Genomic DNA, 24,488 nt, shown 5'->3' with positions numbered 1-24,488 from the left:
TCCCATCTCATCGTTAGCTACTTCCTCGTCGCTTTATTTAATATTGCTTTCACGTCCACTTCCCCTGTATAACCCGTATACATATATGTATATCTTCCTTCCACATTTCAGCTGTCCCTTATTTGTTTAGTACCGACCAGCCATCTGAGCTCTTGACATTAATTCTGCTGCTCCACTAGACAGCCTGTTTTCGTCATAGTTGGGTGCGCGTCTGTACCGTACCACAGAATTCCAAAGGCAGATTTTCTGTCTTACAGGGTCCAGAGTGAGCAGATTACTTAACAAATATAATGGTATTGTCCACACAAAGCGACCATCAAATTTTGTCGTTGGAGATTTCTTACTTCCATCTCGTGTAAAACAATTTCTGCGTCAGAATAGCGTGTTTAGTATAGAGCACGGCTTCTTTGTGTCACCGGCACGGATATGATACGAGGACTGTCCAGAAAGTAAGTTACGATCGGTCGCGAAATGGAAACGACTATAAAAATCAGATAAAGCTTTGCAAAGATGTGTTGGGCAGTATCTCTAGTATGACTCTAGGTAGAATTATGTCGCTCTTTTCATTCCTGAGCTCTTAGTGAGCGCGTAAAGATGTTACAGAAAATAGTGTCTCCCGCCAAGTACAAGGGCCTGGTGAGAATTTTCCCCTGAAGCTATGCAACCAACATTACATAACTGTCGTGCGGTTTCTTCTTCAAGACAATTCACCGCCTCATTTTGCAGGGGCAATGAAGATGTTCCTGCAGCGTTTCAATTGGAAATGTTTGGTTACCCACAATACAGCCCGTAATTGTCTCCCACTGAGTTTCATCTCTGCTCAAACGAACCACTGGCTATGAAGACAACATTTTGGCACAGACAACGAGCTTTAGGCCAGCGTAAAGAATTGGCGGAAAGCAGTGGCGGCTGCCTTCTATGATGAGGGTATTGGAAAGTTGGTACAACGCTACGACGAATGTCTGAGTCAGAACGGCGACTACGTAGAGAGGCAGCTGAAAGGTGTAGCTAACTGTTACAAATGAAACATTTCTGATTTTCACTGTGATTTTCATTTCGCGATCAATCGTAACATACTTTCTGGACAGCCCTCGTATATTCACGTCCGTCGCTGGAGTCTCTGTCTATTCCATTGCGGTTGGTTGTAGAGGGACACGAGTGGGTAGCTTTTCGCTTGGACAAACACAGGACAGCAAAGCGGCGCCAGTAGAGGCGCGCACAAAATTAATTTGGAGGGCAGATTAAACAAGCGGGCGGTACGTGTTCCCCGGCGCGCAAACAACGCCCGACTGCCTCGCCACGGCTCGCAGTGGCGCAGGTCATAGCTCAGTCCCTGGTTGTAGCCGACCGTGTTCTTTTCAAAAACGTGGAGCTCAGAGAGGATCTCAGATGACACGCAGCGACTGGAGGAATTTGCAGACAAATGGAATGAAGGAGATGTAGGCGTAATTAGCAGTCGTACGAGCCACTGCAGTTCATTTCGAGGGTACTGTGTAACATACGAAACTATGAGAAGTATCCAGATTCGTGTTTTGACGTGACTGATGTTTACAACGGAGCATATACGCCGCTAAAGAGGACAGAATTTCACTCCCAGCCAAAGTGGCGAGAGAAATTTCGTATATTGGTATCGAGAGAGGTGTGCCAGAGGTTGACTCCTGTCCGGCCACAGCAAAATCTACCACGGGTCCTTTGAAAAATGTCCATGCGCTCTGTGTGTAGTGGCCTCACTGTTGACGATACGTGAAAGTGTAATCTTTCGTCTGCTGACGAGAACATGTTAATAATTTCAAATAGTTCCTGTTCTCGAAGTTAGTAAAATAAACGGATTATGACAGGGTATCTAGGACGGCTTGTAGTGAACGCAGAGTCCCTGTCGGGGACGGATGTGGATGCAGGAGAAGAAGGCAGCTCGTGGATAAAACAGAAGAAGGCAGCTCGTGGATAAAACGAACTCTTAATTGCGAGATGCCGGGGCTAGCAGTGTTTTTAACACTAAATTCTTCTAGAATCTTCATATGGAAATGATGCTCTGAGCCCCCCCCCCCTTTTCTAACTCCGACTTTTGCTGTTGCACATGGATTAAGAAGAAACGCGAACTGACTGTAATCGACCCTGTAAGTGGAGTAGAAAAGAGTTTGTCACCTGCAATAATTTTAATTTGATAGAAATTAATTTGATAAAGGAAAGTTTCATTAACGTAGTAGTGAGAAATGGAAGGTTTGCTCTACCGATCTACAGAATGAAAGTTCTGTCCAAAATAACAATTTGATTTATTATGACTAAACTCAAAATAATAAACAAAACACATGAAACATTTACAATACGTCAAATTGGACACTCTGGACACTCAAATAAATGCTGTGAAGGTGAAGTTGTCCATAAACTAGCTTGTGACATTTATGACCAAGTGGTATGTGGAGCCAATTCCTTGCAACTCAAATCTTAAGAGAAACACCCAGCCAACCCAACATTAATTGCTGCTACAGTAGTGAGAACTCGGACAATGAACACCCACGTTAGAAAAGACGAACAGGCGCGCTCTGCTGAGATCTGATTATCACATAGCAAAATTCCCTAATCTGCCGATGCTGCGGACATACATTACCAAGCTGTCTTCTTAACTGCAAGGACGCGATCTGGCGTACCGGAGGTGATGGCTGGTTGTTTCGACGTCCCATTGTGGTGATAATGTCGCGAGTATAGCCCGAAACAAATTATCATGGTCTGGTGTTCCAGATTAAAGACTTCCTAGCAACACAAATGCACCTCTGAGGGAGACGAAGAAGGCTCGCCACACAATCACTGACGGTACAGTGATTGATTTTAACAAGCGAAGTCACACTAACTGCAAGACAGTCATCTTTAGCCTAAACTGCTCAAGACGGACAACATAGGCCGCTTGTATGCAGAATGCTCAGTTGCCAGTTGTACTCGGAAAGTTACGTTGAAGTCGAAACTTCAGCAACGTCGTCAAACAGTTACAATAAAATGAATGTATATTAAACAGCCAATGGAAGGTAGGCTGTCCAGAGCAGCGAGAGCTCAGTCTTGTAACCTACTCCGACCGAAAGGTGAGAGCCAATTCTACCAAGGGCACCCGTACAAGCCAAACACAGAACACTACCGCCCCAACCACAGTGGCCGTGGTTAAACGTGCCAATCAGCAACTCAAAAACCGGTTGAAAATTTCACTCTATTACCGAAGCACTACTATTCCACCAATGGAGATACTTGGCGCCAATTTCTGCGCCGATTTTGCTACGTCATGGAGCTATCCCCTGGGCAGGCCAATCACAGTTATGATTTTGCAGAAAACGCTGGAATTTGCCCGCCAAGACTGCCTGGGAACACAAGTCATTCCCACGCCTCCCTGGTAGCTCGTCAGAAAGTGTTTTCACGAAGTTTCTGCGAAGTAACGGAATCTCTAATCCCAGCCGCTCCTTCAGGCCCCTGTGGGCGTGTCGCCGCTGCTCTTATGACAATGTCAGCGTCTGGACAGCATCCACTCGACTCCCTCACACCCGTCGGCATAACCCTTTCAAGATCAGCAGAACCTGCCTGTCACTGGACCACCCGCGTGTCGAGAGACGCTGCGTGGGAAGTCCGCATGTGAAGGAATAGCAACTTTTCACCGCATGCAATTAGAAAGGAAAATATTCATATCTTCTGACTTCTCAATACTAGCCTTGTAATGACCATACTCGGCTATACTTTCCAATTGCTCGGATATAAATATGAGAAGGGGCAAGTCACTGTGTGCATCGTAAAGGCATGCCACCTCTCATAATTACTGTTTATTTTCAATTGTCAGTCATCGACGCCGCTAACGGTGATCCCTTACGAACGTGGCGACTGCACTGACATGGCGTCTCCCGGTGTGTTGACCTCCATATATCTCCTCGTGTGTTGACCTTCCAGTAGCATGGGCCACGCGTCGCCTCTGCAGCTGGTGTGTCAGGCGAAGTCTCGTTTACCGGCTCGTAGCTGAACGGCCCGGCGTCGGCTGCTGTCACTGCGAATACGGTACACTTCATCTCGTCCCTGTGGCACTGAGAGAAGGCGTCCTCCGTTAGAATCTCGACAAACGTGGGTACGGCTGGACCCCAGAGAAGTAGTTTTGTGAAGCCGGCAGAATGCTGAGCTGCCTGAGATCCCGGAGAGTCAGATGGCGGACTGAGGCTCGAGGCCTGTCGATGATGGTAACGGCAGCGTCATTGGAATCACAGTGATTGGCCAGATGGAACGTCATATTGCTGACCAGCTGTTTGAAGATGACGGAATGACCACGAGGGTCTAAACGCACTATGTGGGGGGCTGAAGTCGCCGTGTTTCTATGTCCCTTAGATGCATCTCGAACAGGGACCGGTGACCTAGCCTTGGCTTTTGCTACACCATGGTGGGTGGAACTGCAGAAACTTCCTGAAGATTGGTCAGTGTTCCCGGTCGTTGACTCGCGGTGGATAGGCAGCACGGAGCGCCTTGTTCCTGCTGCCGTAGGCAGGTCAACGACTGCAATTGGCAGAGACAGTTGCGAATGTCCTAGATTCGGTACCTGACTCTGGTTGCGGTTCGTTGGGTTACAGAATGTCTTAGTTCCGTGAGGTCGGCAGCAAAACAAATTTTCCGACTGACATCAGTCTGCCGCACTGGCTGTCGTTAGCTGAATTAAGATATCCTTGGATTTTGGATTGTCCAAAACCACTTTAAAATGTGTAACAACTTTAAAATGTCTGAAATTCATACGAGATGTTACACGGTTAAGCGTAGGTATAAAACAACTATTGGTTGCTTAGTTGGTAGAATAAAAGCTAATTAAAATAAAAGAGGATTTATATTGAATAAACCATCAAACGGACACATTTTGCTTACAGTCAAAACTTTCGTTTAGTCATACATCGCTATGACGAAAATATTCGCCGTAACCCAATATGTCGCCTATTTATTCAAAACGAAAGGATGTTATTCTTCAACATGATTGCAAATTGCTTGATTCGAAAAATAAACGAAGTATTTAAAACGGTGTTGGCTTCAGTTTTCTTGGTTTGTTGATACTTTTACTATTTATTGAGTTTTACCGAACAGCTCGACTTCTGTTTGAAACTTAAAGTATAAATGTTTATTGTCCGATTTTTCTGCTTAATTTTTGAACTGATCTTGTTTCGCTTACTGCGTTCCATCTCACCGCTCAACACTGTTCTCGCCGCGCGGAGCATCCGTGTGGTCAGGCCCCTTGCCACGGTTCGCTTAGCTCTTCGCGTTGGAGGTTCGAGTCCTCCCATGGGTGTGTGTGTGTGTGTGTGTGTGTGTGTGTGTGTTGTCCTTAGCGTCAGTTAGTTTAAATTAGATTAAATAGTATGTAAGCCTAGGGACTCATGACGTTAGCAGTTTGGTCCCATAGGAACTTAAAAAAGAAAACAAAAACACTGTTGTCCTCCCGTTTTACAATCTACCAGTCAGGCGCGATGCTTGTTGTCGAATCCGTCCCCCCCCCCCCTCCTCGCTGCCGCCCCCCCTCTCTTCTGACACACACACACACACACACACACACACACACACACACACACACGCGATTTTTGAGCACTGTCATCGTATTAAAAATGAATGTACTGTGTCACCCATCTTAAAAATTGTTCTTACGAATGTGAAGCTGCAATGAAACTCGGAGAATGAATGGCACCGAGAACGGCTAGATTGGCGCCACATTTTCTTTATCTGTATTGCGAGGAAAATCTTAGTTTGCTACATTTGTGCAGGTCCAAGTGAGTTTGACTGTGGTTTCATGAACTGTTACCATCTGCTGAGCAGTTGCTGCAATGGTGTTATTATTTCCTGTATCGGTTCTTAGTGGCAACGTCCGTGACGCATGCTCGCCCCAGACGGAACGTTATAAGAAGCAAGTGGTATGAAATGATATTGACGTGCTGCTTTGTGTTGGTTGTTGCAGATGGAGGACGAGGGCAACCATGGCAACGACGAGACGCGCTGCTTCATCCTGTCGACGCTGGCGGCGCTGCACACGTCCCGCGTGTGCTGCATCTTGTGCCAGGCGTCTCTGCCCGTGTTCGACCGCTACCCCCTCATCGACGGCACCTTCTTCCTCAGCCCGCGGCAGCACGCCAGGTTCTGCATACAGGTGGGTAGCCCGCAGCTGGCGACCTTTCTCCATATAGTGTGTCACCTGTTGAGCTGCCAGGTTCTTGTACAGCGCCATGCTGATCATGTCTCTACCTGCTATGCCAGAAAGGGCTGACTTTGTGAACGAGATTCTCACAGTGGTTGATAATTAAGTGTTTGATGCTGGCCACATCTGGTTCATAGATGAAAAACGCTTCCAACTAAATGTATTTGTGAATAATCAACACATGCGATTTCTGGGTTCCGAAAATCCCTATTCGTGTGAACCGAAGCTGCTGCATTCTCCTAAAAGTTACTATTTGGGCATCTGTATACAGCAGAGCCATTTTATCGACCATTTTTGCATACGAGAATCGATAACCAGCGAACGAATTAACAGTTTGTCGCCACACAGCAAGCATTTCGACCACATAACACCGAACAGGTGTTTCGCTTGCTCGATGAGTGGTAAGGTAGAAGAGTGCGTTGGGTTATCCAACATTTACTGGCACGTGGGTTGGCCTCCGTAGACACGGACACGGCTCCTCGTGACTAAATTTTGTGGGGCATGTTGAAAGACGCTGGCTATCGGAACTATCTCACCCGCTGAACGAGCTTCAGTCGTCGATGTGTGTGGCAGCTGAAACCATTTCCGTCGAGACACAATAAGTGCACCCTCGCTACTGCGAGCAGTATAATTATGAGAAGATCGTGATGTGGTTACAAAAAGCGCTTGTGGAGAACGAGTTTATTTATGCGTGCTGATGCGAGCTGTACAGTGTAAAGCGCCGTCTCATAACGGCTTTTTTGAATACTATTTGAAACTAATGTATAAAATTCTTCCCCTTTTCAGAGTAAATACACTGTTTGTTGCATTCTTCTATCGGTGTTTGTTTACGCGTCGCTGAATTTTAAAATCAGAAAGTCCTTTGTTGGACACCCTACGACTAAGAGCGGCTAAATCATATATGAAGTCTTTTATTGTTATCTGATATATTGTATTATTGGCGTTATTTATACAGGGTGCTCTAAAATTTCGCTTACTAACTTCTGGGGCCTTAAGGGGACCGATTAGATAATATATTGAATTGGAACTCATATCCGGAAACGCACCGTTTCCGTGCTATAACCATGTGAAAACATGTTGGTAACGCGACCTTTTTTTATAAGTAATTTATGAGGCGTGACCCAGTACATCACTTGTTTTGCAATTGCACTCACCTATAACCAAAGCAACAAAAAGGAAACTAATTGATTTCACAAACACTGCTTTTTGCAGTTAAACCGTTTTTTTTTTTTTCATTTCAAAAGGATAGGTAGCATACTGATTGACTACACGTATGGTTCCATGTGGCGACCACCAGGTCCAGTGCACACATTGTACCTACGTATGATGTTGTGGTACACAACCACAACTCGTGTCGCTAGATCTTCTGTCTCTACACGAATCTCAAAACCAAACTCTTCATTCTACCCCAGAGGAAAAGTCTTGTGAGCTCGTGGAGGCCCTGCGATTGGACCACCTCGGTCTATCCGTCTATGTCCGAATCGTTGGTCCATATGTCCCCGAATATGGCGTGAAAAGTGAACGGATGCGCCGTTGCGCTGAAATCACATGTCTTGACGGATTAGCACAGCATCCAACAACACGCCCAATACGTGTTGTGTAAGGGTCAACTAGATGGAACCCCATGAGCTTGGGCTTAAACCTGTACGGTGACCACCCAGAAAACCTGCCCATTCATAAAAAATCTGTCTTGTAATCCCTGGACATGCGTGACATTTGGGTTTTCGTCTGCCCAGATATGGCTATTTCGAGAATTGAGAACACAGTCCCTAGTAAACTTTCATCCGGCTGTGAAGAGAATGTATCGTGGAAATACCAGGGGCTCGTTGATGCAGCGGCGCAGAAACTGCATACATAACTCAACGCGTGGTGCAAAGTCGGCTGCTTTGAGTAACTATATCCTTTGGAGGTGGTATGGATGTGCTCATGCGGAACATACCTGACGGTGCTGCGAGCAACATACATTGCACGTGCAATTGCTCGTGTACTCGTTGACGGGTTCTCCTTAACGTGATACAGCACGGCCTCTTCCTATTCGAGTGTCGGTGAAGGTACCTCTTCTCGCTTCTAGGCGCTACAGTCAGGAACCGAGCGACCGCTACGGTCGCAGGTTCGAATCCTGCCTCGGGCATGGATGTGTGTGATGTCCTTAGGTTAGTTAGGTTTAATTAGTTCTAGGCGACTGATAACCTCGGAAGTTAAGTCGCATAGTGCTCAGAGCCATTTGAACCATTTGAACCTCTTCTCGAAGCCATAGCGTAGTTGTGGCGGAAAGGGCATGCGTGGAGTCGGACGTTGTGGATAACTTGATAAAGGTGACGGGCAGCTCTACCATTATCGTGAGCTTCACCATGCAGAAGGTTCATGTCGGTGTATTCTGCAACCGCGTACTCAACCAGCTTGCTGTAACTCTCACAGACACGTAAATGAGGCTCGAGCCAGGCCAGAGAGATAGGATGGACGTCAAATGGTATCAGCTGATCTGACTTAAGCACCCACCATCATGACTACCCTGTTGCATATCTGTGTAGCCAACACGTTTTCAAACAGCTGTAGCGCGGGAGCGGTACGCTTCCGGACATGGGTTCCAATTCGAAATATTGTGTACTCAGCCCCTCTACATGTCCTAGAAGTTTATGAGGGGAATTTTATAGCCCCCTGTATAATAAATGCTGTTCAAGTTATGTTTTCGCCAGCGATGTTATTGTGATTGTGACAGGTGAAGGTGGAGGGTCGCACGCAGTACCTGTCGGCGGTGTGCATGGCATGTCTCGAGGGCTGGGGTCCCGGACGCGGCATCCGCTGCCGCTTCTGCGGCACCGCCTGGGACGGCTCCTCCCTCGTGCTGGGCACCATGTACTCTTATGACATTTTCGCCGCCATGCACTGCTGCATCGAGCGTTCCAAGGTCAGTAGTGCTGGCAGCCCATCTGTGCTGCTCTAGCTCTTAGCACAGTCGTGATTTGGTACACAAAATATGTTCACTACAATCCTTGTTATACGGGATGTTTCGTGTAGAGTGCGCACAAAATTACTTTTTCCCGTACCTGCGCAGACGACATGTTTGGGGCGAAAGGGGGCGGGGGGCAATGTTAATGGTGGGGCTCCCGTTTGTGTGTGGTGGCGACCGCGCCGCAGGGGAGGTGCAAACTATCCTTTCAGCGGTTTATGCCAGTTTAATCAACAGTTGTCTCAGACTAGAGTACTAAATAAGAAAATCAGCGCAGAAACAACTGAGACAGCCGTATCTATCGGACGAAGTTCACAATTCAGCAAGCGACAGAATACTAAGACGGGGTGGACTCGTCAATTGACGAGAAAGTGAATATTTTTCTGCGCAGGTGCCAAGTAGTTTTTTGCGACCTGTACGATGCAAGCGCTGTGTCTCATGTCGCATGGAAACCAATGCCGCATACGATCCAGCCCGTTCTTCGCAATGTGGCAAATTCCGCTTTAGTTTCAGTAGAGTAGTTACCGAGCGGCCTTGGTAAGAAGACCGCGAAAATGGATGAGCCATTTACCATTTCAAACTTATACAGGGTGTTACAAAAAGGTACGGCCAAACTTTCAGGAAACATTCCTCACACAAAGAAAGAAAATTGTTATGTGGACATGTTTCCGGAAACGCTTACTTTCCATGTTAGAGCTCATTTTATTACTTCTCTTCAGATCACATTAATCATGGAAGGGAAACACACAGCAACAGAACGTACCAGCGTTAGTTCAAACACTTTGTTACAGGAAATGTTCAAAATGTCCTCCGTTAGCGAGGATACATGCATCCACCCTCGGTCGCATGGAATCCCTGATGCGCTGATGCAGCCCTGGAGAATGGCGTATTGTATCACAGCCGTCCACAATACGAGCACGAAGAGTCTCTACATTTGGTACCGGGGTTGCGTAGACAAGAGCTTTCAAATGCCCCCATAAATGAAAGTCAAGAGGGTTGAGGTCGGGAGAGCGTGGAGGCCATGGAATTGGTCCGCCTTTACCAATCCATCGGTCACCGAATCTGTTGTTGAGAAGCGTTGGAACACTTCGACTGAAATGTGCAGGAGCTCCATCGTGCATGAACCACACGTTGTGTCGTACTTGTAAAGGCACATGTTCTAGCAGCACAGGTAGAGTATCCCGTATGAAATCATGATAACGTGCTCCATTGAGCGTAGGTGGAAGAACATGGGGCCCAATCAAGACATCACCAACAATGCCTGCCCAAACGTTCACAGAAAATCTGTGCTGATGACGTGATTGCACAATTGCGTGCGGATTCTCGTAAGCCCACACATGTGGCGGTGAATCGAGGAAGTACAGTACATACTGACGAAACTAAAATGAGCTCTAACATGGAAATTAAGCGTTTCCGGATACATGTCCACATAACATCTTTATTTGTGTGTGAGGAATGTTTCCTGGAAGTTTGGCCGTACCTTTTTGTAACACACTGTATGTCAGTAGTATTTGCTCACTGAGTTGGCAGAAACTCCTAATTAATAGTTCTCATCATCAGAACACCTCTAAATTTGTCATATGGATGCATTGGCGTAAGCGCTCTTGGTTTTCCCATCAACGAAACAGCAGTACATCTTTTTATTAATTGTTAGTTTTCTGAAAAAAAAGAAAAAAAAACACTTATCAGATGGTTTGGTTGGTAGAGTGATATTACCCCAGTTATTCGTGGCACGTTAATTGCTCACCACACTCCTTGTACCATATTAAGCAAATGCCCTTCATATATCGGACAATAATTTTAAGAAACGGAACACTGATTGTTCTGCTTGTTCACGGACTCTTATAAAGCAGCCATGCTTCATGAGAGAAGAAGAGCGTTTCAGGCTCAATCTGTCGTTCACGCAAAGGCTGCAACAACCAGTTGCAACAGTGATATCGAGCAACTCTACCAGGATTGGTCGGTCGATGCTATGTGGTTTGTGAGGTTTCAGTTGGAGTTTGTGCACAAAACTGTGACTAGTTGCTACTGAAACATAACGCAAAGCATTTTCTCGGGCGTCTTTTCCTAATTCATCGTATTTTGACAATGCTACCAGCTAAAGTCCGAAGAAGGGCAACCAGAGTGCTATGTGGCGCTTAGTGCAACCCTGTATTTGTTCCCACTCAGTGCTGTACACAACGCACGGTTCATAGGTGAACACCTAGTAATGGGCAGAAAAGGGGGACGCAAACATCACCATCGTCGCACCTGAGGTAGTCCAATGTCTTTTGTGTTCAGTTAATTTTCCCGCCATCTGACCTGTCTGTGGATTTCAAGAGATAAAAAAGATTTTGACAGCATCTAGTGCTAGATGGGTATAGCAAAAGTTCATAATACATGGAACCGTGTTGAGCGGAGCCTGTCCAGCACTGAATATAGGCCGTACTGATGATGATGCTCTGCCACGTGATGACTGGGTGTTGTGTGATGTCCTTAGGTTAGTTAGGTTTAAGTAGTTCTAAGTTCTAGGGGACTGATGACCATAGATGTTAACTCCCATAGTCCTCAGAGCCATTTGAACCATGATGTTGCTGATGGTCAGTCTCTTGAAGAGTATTCGTCGTGGACGTCACCACTCGTATTTCGAAAACCAGAAAGGCCACCAAACCACCATGTAGATGGACTGCCTTCTGCAGAATAGCAAGATGTCCTTATTGAAATTCAGGGATGCGACTATCCGCCCCTTCAGTGCCTGGCCACGGGAAGTATGTGTCCGTTTTTACACAGGTACTGTAGACAGCTGTATAACATGGTACCTACACTGTTAGTCCTTTAAACTGCAGTACAAGGGAGGACGGAATTTTTATTGCTTATCTGTACAATATGTAGCCAATTTGGGTGTACACAGGGTGCAAAATTTCGAACAAACAGCTGCCACATCGGACAGCATCAGTGATTCTAACCCGATTGGACATCAAGTCCCAGTGAGGTTGGATGAAAATTACGGGTAAATCATTCCATGTTGCTTCAGCTGTACACAAGAATTGAGGAGCACCGGAACAAAAACCGATAAATCCTCATTTGCTGTCAATACAGAAAGTAACAAATAGTGATCTCTAAATGGCTCCAGAAGCTATAAAACGAAGAAAAACACCATAAAACACTTGATGTCGCGTTGTGCTGAAAATCATTTTGTGGCAGCATGTATTATTACTCCCGTAACTCCCCCCTGCAGTTCAAACATGCGAATACAGCATAAGTGGATATATCGGGTTTTGTTCCGGCGCTCCTCAATTGATCAATCACAATAGACAGTAAAGGATGATGTATCGGCCTCTCGACAACCAACGACCAGACGTTTTCACTGGGCGAGGGATCTGGAGAATGATCTGACGAGTGTAGCAGTGGAACATCCTCTGTATCAAGTAGGTTATGACAGCACGGGACACATGTGGTCATGCCTTATTTTGTTACAGGATAAAATCATGGGGACCTCAAAGATAGGGCAGAGCGAGTGGCCTTAACCCGCCATAAATGTGACGACTGCTCTTCAAATTACCGGCCATGCTAACCAAAAGTGATCGTGTTGTGTACCTAGTGGTACTCCATAACATCATGCCATATACTGGGCACGTTTGAGGAAGATGAATGTACTCTAACAACGTTCGATCTTTTCGAAGACTCCAGAATGGAGATGTCCATGGTAATATTATGCGCGGAATCAGGAATGGTCTGAAAAGACGGTGTGGTGCGTCTGCTGTCAGTGTACCTCTGTTTACTGCTGTCGCGTCAAGAGAAGCCGCAGTATGCAGACAAGCCCATTTACTGATTGAAGGTCCACGGCGTGGGTGTACGATCCTGTTCCAGTGAACTAATGATTATCCTCCAGCTAATCACGTGTGGCTGTTGTGTTCCTGCATGGCGTTAAGTACGACCTTCCTGAACCCATCGATTCTATATTCTCATAATCTGTCATGAGTTCCTGACCATTGTGAGCAGCAGTATTGCGAAACGATAAACCTCAGTCTCGGTAGACCGTGATCCAGCTTCCGCACTGTGGAATCGTAGCACGTGGTGGTAGATGTTTGTCCATCGTAGACGAAACGTAACACGATCTTCTCACAGATTAACATACATTCTTACGAAATTTTCTTATATACACAAAGTAAATGACGTTACTCAGACGTAATTTATACAGTTTCAATGAAATGGTAAATTATTTGCATACCCAAGTACGTATTACACTTTACCTTTACATTTTTACTCCGCAAGCCACCCGACGGTGTGTGGCGGAGGGCACTTTATGTGCCACTGTCATTACCTCCCTTGACTGTTCCAGTCGCGTATGGTTCGCGGGAAGAACGACTGCCGGAAAGCCTGCGTGCGCGCTCGAATCTCTCTAATTTTACATTCGTGATATCCTCGGGAGGTATAAGTACGGGGAAGCAATATTTCGATACCTCATCCAGAAACGCACGCACCTTTTCGAAACCTGGACAGTAAGCTACACCGCGGTGCAGAGCGCCTCTCTTGCAGAGTCTGCCACTTGAGTTTGCTAAAGATCTCCGTAACGCTATCACGCTTAACAAATAACCCTGTGGCGAAACGCGCCGCTCTTCTTTGGATCTTATCTATCTCCTCTGTCAACCCGACCTGGTACTATAGCCGGCCGCAGTGGTCTAGCGGTTCTAGGCGCTCAGTCCGGTACCGCGCGACTGCTACGGTCGCAGGTTCGAATCCTGCCTCGGGCATGGATGTGTGTAATGTCCTTAGGTTACTTAGGTTTAAATAGTTCTAAGTTCTAGGGGACTGATGACCACAGTGCTCAGAGCCATTTGAACCATTTTGAACCCTGGTACTATACTCAAGTATAGGTCGAACGAGTGTTTTGTAAGCCACCTCCTTTATTGATGGACTACTCTCTCAATGAATATCAACCTGGCACCCGCCTTACCAACAATTAATTTTATATGATCATTCCACTTCAAGTCGTTCCGTACGTATAGTCCCAGATATTTTACAGAAGTAACTGCTACCAGTGTTTGTTCTGCTATCATATAATCATACAATAAAGGATCCTTCTTTCTATGTATTCGCAATATATTACATTTGTCTATGTTAAGGGTCAGTTGACACTCCATGCACCAAGTGCCTACCCGCTGCAGATCTTCCTGCATTTCGCTGCAATTTTCTAATGCTGCAACTTCTCTATATACTACAGCATCATCCGCGAAAAGCCGCATGGAACTTGACAATTTCACGCTTTCGTAGTGTTACAGTTTTAATGGCCAGCTGTGTCCTTTCGCTAGAACCCAGCGGAAATTGCAAGTGATGCGAGACCTGAGTACCTCAGGCACTGCGGGTAAACACAGCGCGACGGCAGTCAGCGAGCCCCAGGCGGACAGGCCACAAGGCATGTCTGCAGGCGCTGCGGTCTGCAGCCACTTGCTGCCGAGGCGACTCCTGGCGTTGTTAGGCGCCCTAATCGGTTTGGCGGCGGCGCGCACCGGCTAATTGCCGGCTGCCGCTTTATGTTCCCTGAAATTGGCGCGCAGCCTCCGCCCTCTGCCCTGCCTGACGCTCTCTGCTGTCAACGGCGCTGCGCAGCTTAAACCGTGCTTATTGCGCCAGTTGCATGTAATACCTTTACCTGTTTCCCCCATGTCGCACCTTTCCGGTGGCGTTATTTCGATGAAAATGAGAACACTAAAGCGGATAGATACTGGTGTGCTAACTCTTGGAGTGGTGCCTACAGAAATGGAGAGTGTCACACAACGAAGACCAGCGCCATATTTATCACACTGTTTGGAGGTGTTCATGTAACATATTGGACATTATTGATTAAATTTTCATTCTACGTGGAACTGATGTCAGTTGTCAGCATCAGTATGAGGTGTGGTTCCTCATGGGCACGATACACGTATGTTGTGTCCAGAATGAGATTTTCACTCTGCAGCGGAGTGTGCGCTGATATGAAACTTCCTGGCAGATTAAAACTGTGCCGGACCGAGACTCGAATTCGGGACCTTTGCCTTTCGCGGGCAAGTGCTCTACCAACTGAGTTACCCAAGCACGACTCACGCCCTGTCCTCACAGCCTTACTTCCGCCAGTACCTCCAAACTTGGAAGGTAGGAGACGAGATACTGGCAGAAGTAAGACTGTGAGGAAGGCAAAGATCCCGAGTTTCAGTCTCGATCCGGCACACAGTTTTAATATGCCAGGAAGTTTCAAGTAAGTTGTGATATGATAGCGGAACAAACACTGGTAGCAGTTACTTCTGTAAAATATCTGGGAGTATGCGTGCGGAACGATTTGAAGTGGAATGATCATATAAAATTCATTGTTGGTAAGGTGGGTACCAGGTTGAGATTCATTGGGACAGTCCTTAGAAAATGTAGTCCATCAACAAAGGAGGTGGCTTACAAAACACTCGTTCGACCTATATCTGAGTATTGCTCATCAGTGTGGGATCCGTACCAGGCCGGATTGACGGAGGAGATAGATAATATCCAAAGAAGAGCGGCGCGTTTCGTCACAGGGTTACTTGGTAAGCGTGATAGCGTTACGGAGATGTTTAGCAAACTCCAGTGGCAGACTCTGCAAGAGAGGCGCTCTGCATCGCGGTGTAGCTTGCTGTCCAGGTTTCGAGAGGGTGCGTTTCTGGATGAGGTATCGAATATATTGCTTCCTCCTACTTATACCTCCCGAGGAGATCACGAATGTAAAATTAGAGAGATTCGAGGGCGCACGGAGGCTTTCCGGCACTCGTTCTTCTCGCGAACCATAAGCGACTGGAACCGGAAAGGGGGGTAATGACAGTGGCACGTAAAGTGCACTCCCCCACATACCGTTGGATGGCTTGCGGAGTATAAATGTAGATGTGGATTTGGAAGCAGGCAATCATCTAGAAGAATGTAAGACTGCAGAGTGAATAAAAAGTTCTTGGGCTTCCTGCCGCCTCAAGTGATCAAAAGTACACAAGCTGTCGGCCAAACAAGCCTTGGCCATTGGGAAATGGTATGGCTGCCAGTGGGCTGCTGGTACGTCCGTATACACGTTAACTACTGACTCTGATTTCACTGAGGCGGCATCACCACATACATTGACTCAGGCTTCGATGTGCCCGCTTTAACCGCACTGTCGCTGGATCGTACTCTGCGTTACACAGGCCGCCGTCTCTATTAAAGACGTTATCACTAATTTTTATTACAATGGCTTCTTTCATTAAATATTCCCAGAAGTCGTTAGTGCCAGCCGTGGCAGAGCTTACATCAAAATTGACACGGGTGCAATGTTAGTGCTTTCACCACTGGACATTCCTGCTAGTGAAAAAATGTAGCGTCGAACAGGCAGCCCGCAAGCTCGCAAGTGAAGCAAAGGACGAAATTGGCGTGATACCATCAGTATTCGCACGAAAGCAGAGCTACCAGCTCATGACCTAGGCTGAGCGCAATGGCCAGCGCACACTACGCCAAGATGAAAGCATTGTGGCCCTTCCTGCTGAAAAGGGCATCGCAGCAGTGATTGTGGAATACGCGGACTACGATCCGCAGACCTGTGCGCATTTGGACAAAGATACTCAGCAGGATCTCTCACGCGACCCAACATCGAGAATAATAAGCAAGGAAACTAAGCTTCTCAAGCTGTCTTCGGTGGAAGACAAAGTGGTCAAGACAGGCGTCTAGAGACCTAATGCTTATGCTTCACCGAATATCTGCAAGGACCGGACGCCATTCCGCCTCATTGTATCCACCACTGTTTCACCAGCATACAAGCTGCCGAGGTATTTGGCGAGTCTCCTTGCTCCACTTATGGGATATTGTGAACATGGTATTAAAAACTCAGCCGATTGTATCAGCCGGATTAACAGTCGTCAATATATTGATGGAGAGATTATGGTCAGTTTTGTTGTGGTAACGCTGTTTACGAATGTGCCTATCAACAATTCTTTGGACCTAGTATCCCATTCCCTTGTGACCGACTTCTTCGAGATATTTAGGCACATTCATACATCTTCTTATTTTCTGCACAATGATAAATATTATGATTAGACGGGGGCGTAGCGGTGAGAAGACCCTTAGTTCCAGCTGTTGCAAACCTCCTTGTGCAGAATTTCGATGTTGTTTCTTTACACACGCCGCCATTAAAGCCTAGTTGTTTCTTTGGATTCCTTGACGAGATATTCGTCATTTGGCCCCACGGACGCGAGGAACATATCAGTAGCATTAATAGTAACGCCCCGTACTTCGTGGAGATAGAAAAAGGCAATACATTGCCTTCCTCGATTTCCTCATGCGCCGCAAGCGAAATGGATGCCTTGGCCACAGTGTCCACAGAAAAGCTACTCACACCGATATGCACTTCCACGCCATTATTACACGGCACAAACATTGGTGCAGTTTTTTAATCCTACTCTTGAACCTTTATTTCCGCCATTATTTCGCTGATGTGTAGATTGAGCCGTCGTTTGGTTGTCACTTCTCCCAAGATTTTAGAAGTTCCGAAGGAATGTTAGCTACTCGCACTGCGTTACTTGATCGCCAGTTTTCCTGAGCTCTGTTAAACTATGACTCGAGTAGTGGATCTTTTATGATTTCCATACCGAATCTCATTTCTTCTTGTGTCGTGTCATGAGTCAAATACTCCCTCTCGTAGAGACCTTTTCTTTCCACATATTCGCTCTCTCATTTGGGCGTAACTGTGGAAATTATGTGGGACTCTTAATGCTGCTGCCATTGCATTTAATTTCAACGAAATTTGTTTTGACTTTCAGTGTATGCTAAATCACACCATCCATCGACAATTTAAATTTCCATTTCTTCTTATTTGTCCAGCAGAATTTTCCCTTTGGCTTCTCTGCACTTCTATGGCCACGCTGTAATCCAGCTGGTATCTTCCCGCGTCTCCAGGATTCTTCTAAGTATACCTCCTCTCCTTGCGATTTTTGAACAGTTTTTTCGCTATTACCAGCTGAAGTTTACTCCGTAACTCAATTAGTCTTTCTTCTCTCAATTCCTACTACTGAGCCCATTTTCGCCCGTAACACCGTCTTTAGTTCTTTCCCCTACGATAGTGTTCAATCCGTCATGATTATTAATTTATCATCTTCCTTTACATGACGAGTTACCCTGTAATTCTTCATATCGGCGACATGGATCCCTGAAATAGTGTGATTGGTGTCGGTTTGCTGTCAGTTCAGGTGAGAATAATCCTATCACAGAATTATTCAAAGTAACTCACTCTCTGCCCTACCTTCCTACTTATAACGAATCTTATTCCCATTATACTATTTTCCGCTGCTGTAGGTACTACCCTGTATTCGTCGTACCAGAAATCCTTATCTTGTTTCCATTTCACTTCACTGAACCCCTCTATGCCAAGATTGAGCTTTTGAATTTCCTTTTTCATATTTTCTAGCTTTCCCGCCACGTTCAAACTCCGAACCATAGATTTGATTATGCAGTCTTTTTCTTTTGGTTACCTTCCATTTGGCTGTCTCCTCCTGAGGACTCGAGAGAGAAATCCGGAATCGTTTGCCAATGGAGAGATCATCAAACAACTTTTTTTAAAATCACAGATCACATGTCGTGTGGACACCCATAATGTGTATTTAATGCAGTGGTTTCCATTGCCTCCTGCATTGTCATGCCTTTGATCATCGCTTATTCATACACCTTTTAGGGGCAATTTTTCACTCAAGAGCAAGAGGTTCCCCTGAAATTCTGTCTGCTCCTCTGCCCTTCTTGACAAGGCCATTGTCAAGATGAAGGTGACTCGTTATACCGAAAGTTTTCGACCTCCATTGCTGACGATTTGTTATTCAAAATTTAAGCCATGGCTGGGTCGTAACTGGGGCCCAGAACATTTAGGTTGCGAGCCAAAACGTTACCCAGACTAAGGGTTTACATTCCTGTATTGGTCGTCGATTCAATTCCCGTGGAAGAGGATGTGCAGCGTGTTTGAGCATAGCTGACTAGCTCTTCCGATTGCTCGATGGCTGTGATCAGTATTGCCATGCCCAAGCTTTTTGCACATTACCTCTGGGTGTTAGCAGTGTTTCTTCGCCCACCAATGAAAGTGTGAAACAGGCACTCATCATGGTGCCTTCATATACCATGAACCCCTTAGCACCATACATAACAGTCATCTGCTTTGGTTCTCCCATACGCACTTAGCTTTTACAGACAGTTGTCTTCCAGACAGAGTTGGATTTAGTCGTACTTTAGAAACAGGAGTTGGATGCTGTTGGCGAGTGTTATTCTTCGATGAATTTGTAACGGGAAATGACTTAACATGTCCGTTTCTCGGAACAATCGCCAAAGTTTTGAAAGACACAGTATGGGTTATTCAAAGCTGCTGAAATTGTGGTCTGCATAAGGACCTGCTTCAAGGAATCTGAGAATTCTACTATGCAGAACAGGGCAATGAATGGGGATCCCTTTTTTGCCCTCATACTTAGAGAGTACATTACCCTTGATATAAAACGTGTAAGAGGTTAAGGTTTTATCTCATCTGACTGGTTTGATGTGGGCCGCCATGATTTTCTCTTCTCTGCCGATCTCTTTGTCGCAGAGTAGCACTTATTATTTCTTTTATATATTCCAATCTCTGTCTTCCCAACAATTTTTGCCCTCTAGGGTCCCATGTGACACCATCAAAGTTATTTCATGATTTCCTAACACATTTGCTATTATCTTTCCCCTTTTTCTAATTAGTCGCATCAATTTTACACCAGTTCTCTGCAGTACCTAATTTTTGTGTTATCACTCCTCAGCATTTTCAGTACCCACCTATAACTATTCATTATAGCTTTATTATTACATCAAGTTGTGTACCAGACTAATTTTGAAAGCTCATTTCATTTTCTGTTGCATCATGTGTCTCAAATCGCTCAAACTAAGGCGGCCTGCTTTTTGCAGCCATAGAAACATTTTATGCGTCATGTCTCGTTTGAAATAAGTCCGAGGAAGTAAAAAAAATATTTCATGGTTATTTTGTTTAAGAAACACCACCCACAATGATAACACCGTATAATAGTGGTACCACTATTTCCAGAAGAATAAGGCCTAATACAAAGCTGCTATCGTAATTTACATTTGGAAGAAGTTCATTGTACGTTACTGATACCATTGTGTTGATACGGAAAATGAGAAAATAAACCTTACTGTAACATTTTCTCCTCACTGTTTAGCTCTTTCAGTGCATTTAAGCTTTACATTCTTGCTGATGAGGCGAATCCTGTACATTTTTACTGAAGAGACACTTCATTTCTCCAGACTGCTTAGTAGAAACTTCTGTAGGTCTTTTCACTTTCGTTACTTGCTGACAATCAATGATTATTTCTGGGCTGGGTATATAAATGGCCCATTACTTAACTTTAACGTGAGATAATCACTCCATGATTGGATCAGTATTATGTTCATCACATCTGTTGCCAGGTCTATGCGACCAACAAAGACAGTATTTGGTAACCGATGCTTGTATGCAACTGTTGAAACTTTGTTTTGAATTTTGGTATTGATCTGGTAAGTAAGTAGTAAGAAATTTTACTCTGAAAGACCACTGTATTCTGACTTCACTGTTCCCGTAATAGTAGCAAGAAGTAATGCCTTTGGCAATGTTCCTTCCCTGTAGCATCACTCGCCCAATATTCCACCATGAGGGTTTTCTGATCACAGTTCATGCTGCAAATCCTCTTCTGTAGAAATTTTGTCGAACCAGGTTTCTCACACAGCTTTTCTCATGTTATGCGAATCCTTTACATATTTTCCTCTTACAAGTCCATCATTTGTTAACTCTTGCATATTTTGAACACCCCCTAAAAGAGAACTGTAACTACCAAAGCGAAGTCACATTCATAAAACGAATACAAGCAAATCGTCATTCACGGCTAAAATGTCTCGTGTATATGCCGTGTTGCTGTATACAGCCTTCTTGAACCCTTCTATGGAACATTCGGACATTGTAAACGTCCGAACGCAAACGCAAGACATGCCATTTGTCGCCGCTATATTGCAAGGGTGTGTGCCCCTTGAATAGCTTTTTATGCAAAGCATCTTCAAGAAAAAAAGTACATGCGTTTGTTAATAAACCATACATCTGAAGTCAGGAGAAATTACTGCTTCTTGTGAAGAAAAATAAAACTCAGCTTTGGACATTTTCATGTTCGGTCACCTATAGCTTTATTGTGTTCGGGACTGAAGTGTGTGTACGACTGAGACATCACGAGCATAGTGTATTGTGTGCCATGTATATGAAAACTGTGCTTATTTGTTTACTGTGTACATTTATTCTTCATAGTTTCTTTGTTTCTAATCATGCTTAACTTTTAAATTCTGCCGAATATTACTGAAAAATCCCTGTCTGCCATTGACGTTCGCTGTAAGAAATAGCAGCCCTCTAATAGCTTGTAAGATGAGTTCATTTTACCATTAATACTGCTGGTGATTTTTGGGGTTATCTTACCATAAAGCTGTTATGTGCTGAAGATGAACTTTGTTTTCACTGTGGTAAATGGTAAATGATGTGAATGTTTGGATAAATTGGTGTAGCAAACAATCAAAAATTCCAAAGTTCTTGAAATATATGCAAGTCAGGGGTTTGAACAGACCAGTCCAGTCAACCTCATTTTATTTGTATCGTGATTAGTTGTTGTTGTTTTTGAATAGAAGCATTATCATGGAACATACTAATTTTTAACATGTTAGTTTCGCACCAAATGGCGAAATTATTTTGTGATATACGACAAATGGCTCTAGGAGCACTTCCTACTTAGTTGGTATCCATTATGCATTCTGGCTTTTTTTTACAGTGGTGGCAGGGGGGTGAGGAGAGTAGCAACCGCTCTGGTATGCCCCCTCACTGGGTACACCTTTGTTCTACAGTATTGCTGTTATGATTACCATTCAATGTTTTTTGTAACAGTAATTCCTCTGTAGTCAATAGAGCATGGTATACAAGAATGTAAGCCATTTCTCTGTTTTCAGGCTGTTGCTTTGTGTTCCACAAAATGTTAGTAAATATTCTTATAATGTGGTAGAATTAGTTGCCTTTAATTATGGTTACTAAGATTAGTTTCATAACATTTCTCACTTACCTGTGTCAACAGTGCAACAACTGCCAGAAGCCAATGCTGCATCCCCACCAACGGCTCAACTTCTACTCTGACTACAGCCACTCCATGCCATGCCCACATTGCAGGACAGTGGATGCACATTTTGTGAAGCCACTGGCCTACTGTTATGCCCGAAACGTGCCACAGCAGCCATGGTCTTAACAGTGCCCGCAACATAGGAACTCACGATTACCGTCTGCCCTCCTACCACAAGTGGGGCTGGGCTACTACTGGGGCTGTTATGCGACTTGGAAACTAATGATGTTGAAGAAAGAGAGAGCATTCTAATAGATGTTATTGAAGTGTAAAGGAGTCTATGTTTCATTTAATAGTGAGGAAAATTTTTTGATAATTGTATTCCAGAATTAGAGTTTTATGTGGATTTTTCTGTAGCAACATTGTGTAGAATACCAGTGCCAAGAGAAAGATCAAGTTTTGTGTTGCAGAAATATCAGTATCATTGTTCTTGTGCTCTCGAAATTGCCCCAGTAGAAGACTTTTGAAATTAATATTTTTTGGTAGTCCTCACTTCTTTTGTCATTTTGTGGCATGAATAACGCCTACAACTTGTGTTTGTACTGAAGGTCAGTCTCTTATTATTTTCTGACATGTAGTGTTTGTGAGATGCTTCTCCTTGTTTGAAATTTTATGATAGGTAATAAATTTGCGTACTACTGCCGTGTTGTGTAGTTTAGTGCCAGATGTTTGTCGTTTTCTCTATGTAACTGTATATTTATCTCATGGTAGATGTATATTTTAATGTCGAAAATGACGTGTCAAAGTGAGGTAACTTGCAAAACGTTCTTATTTTCAAAAGATCTTTATATATGAAAAAATTATGAACTGAAACACCTTGGTATGTTTGCAGTGTGTTGTAAAGTTACCGCTTTTGGAGAGGTATATGCTAAATGGTTTTTCCTCATAGTGATTTTTTTATTGAAAGTGGGTTTGATTAACATTAAGTACAAATATTGGACTTTGGGATTTATTAGCAAATATTAGCATTGGTGGAGCAAAGCACAAATTTTAAATAATGTATTCCCTCTGACATATGCATACCATGTGGAAAATTTTCTGCTGCTAATTTGTATGTATGCCTTCCTTATTTAGTAATGACATTTTTTTGTTATTTCAGAGAATTTGTTAAGTTGGTATTTGTAGAGTTACAATTTAAATAAAAGTAAATTAGTCTGTAATTGACCTGCCGTGTATTTGTCGACTGCTTTATTCTAGGACCAATGCTGGTATTATTTGTCCCACTGCTATAGTAAGTCTGGTAAATTGTAAGTTCATGTAGAGATAAGACTGCTTAATTTTATATGTTTTATATCAATGTTTCTGTTTTCTTGTAAATGAAAGAAATCATACACACTGGTATGAATGTCAGTTTTTGTGTTGAAATTTAGCTCACATCCGTATTTGATGGAAGTGCTTTGAATGAAGAGAATGTTTTATTAACTACACAGATAAATTTTGTGACTATTGTTTATATTTCAATTGTAAATGTCAGCAGATGAAAGTTTATATGTCTGTATCTATGTATAAATAAACAAAATAAAGAGGAGAGTGTAAGACGTAGACTGTAATAAATTTTCTATGTGGTAAGATTTCATCAGATAGAACAACTTCCTAATTGTTAATTACTAATGCTAGGTTTAAGAGAATGTACCACTGAAATTTTCTGCCAAACAAGAAAAGTTTGCTAACCAGTTTTCATCTTGCTCAGAAATCATGTAATCTACCAAAGCTGCCAGTGGACAGCAATTGCCATTCTTAAGTGACTCCACTTTAGACTGTGTAAAATACACCGCCCCCAAATTTGCTCATGTGGAGAATTCCATGAAACAGAATATTTTGGTCTTGCATTAACCTCATACGATGCCCCTTTTGTGCCAATCTGTGGCAGTTGTCTGGAAATTTGTGTACATTTTACAAACAATTAGCTACAGAAATAACTATTTATTTCTTGTGCAATAGTTAGGTAAAGGTATGCTATCACATGCTTCATTATACGGTGACTATTCTGTATATGTAACAATCCTCACTCAAATACCCCATCAAAATTTCAATTTGAATTTTTCTATAGAATTGACTGTCTAAATTTTAAAACAGAGTTTTGATTTTTGTTGCCGTGTCTGGGAACTGAATTATCTGTGATATATTTGTATCTAATATTTACCAAAATATTTTGAATTCTTTCTTCCCACATCAGATATATTATTGATAGTTTTTCCTTCTTGCAGGAAAAAGTTCTTTT

At 44.0% G+C, this 24,488-nt stretch overlaps 1 protein-coding gene across 1 annotated transcript in view; it reads left to right on the top strand.

Moving 5' to 3' along the window:
* LOC126090865 (headcase protein-like) overlaps positions 1–23,812 on the top strand; it is a 746,517-nt gene extending 722,705 nt beyond the window's left edge. Inside the window, exons 3-5 of the mRNA XM_049907017.1 lie at positions 5,948–6,136; positions 8,904–9,092; positions 22,226–23,812. Coding sequence (XP_049762974.1) covers positions 5,948–6,136; positions 8,904–9,092; positions 22,226–22,393 — 546 coding nt within the window. The 3' untranslated portion in view covers positions 22,394–23,812. The remainder of the gene's footprint in view (positions 1–5,947; positions 6,137–8,903; positions 9,093–22,225) is intronic.
* Positions 23,813–24,488: the final 676 nt, after the last annotated feature.

Source organism: Schistocerca cancellata, chromosome 1 (genome assembly GCF_023864275.1).
Source record: "Schistocerca cancellata isolate TAMUIC-IGC-003103 chromosome 1, iqSchCanc2.1, whole genome shotgun sequence".
Lineage (NCBI taxonomy): Eukaryota > Metazoa > Arthropoda > Insecta > Orthoptera > Acrididae > Schistocerca > Schistocerca cancellata.
Note: the sequence above shows the minus strand (reverse complement) of the source record. Positions and strands in the feature narration are given on the sequence as shown.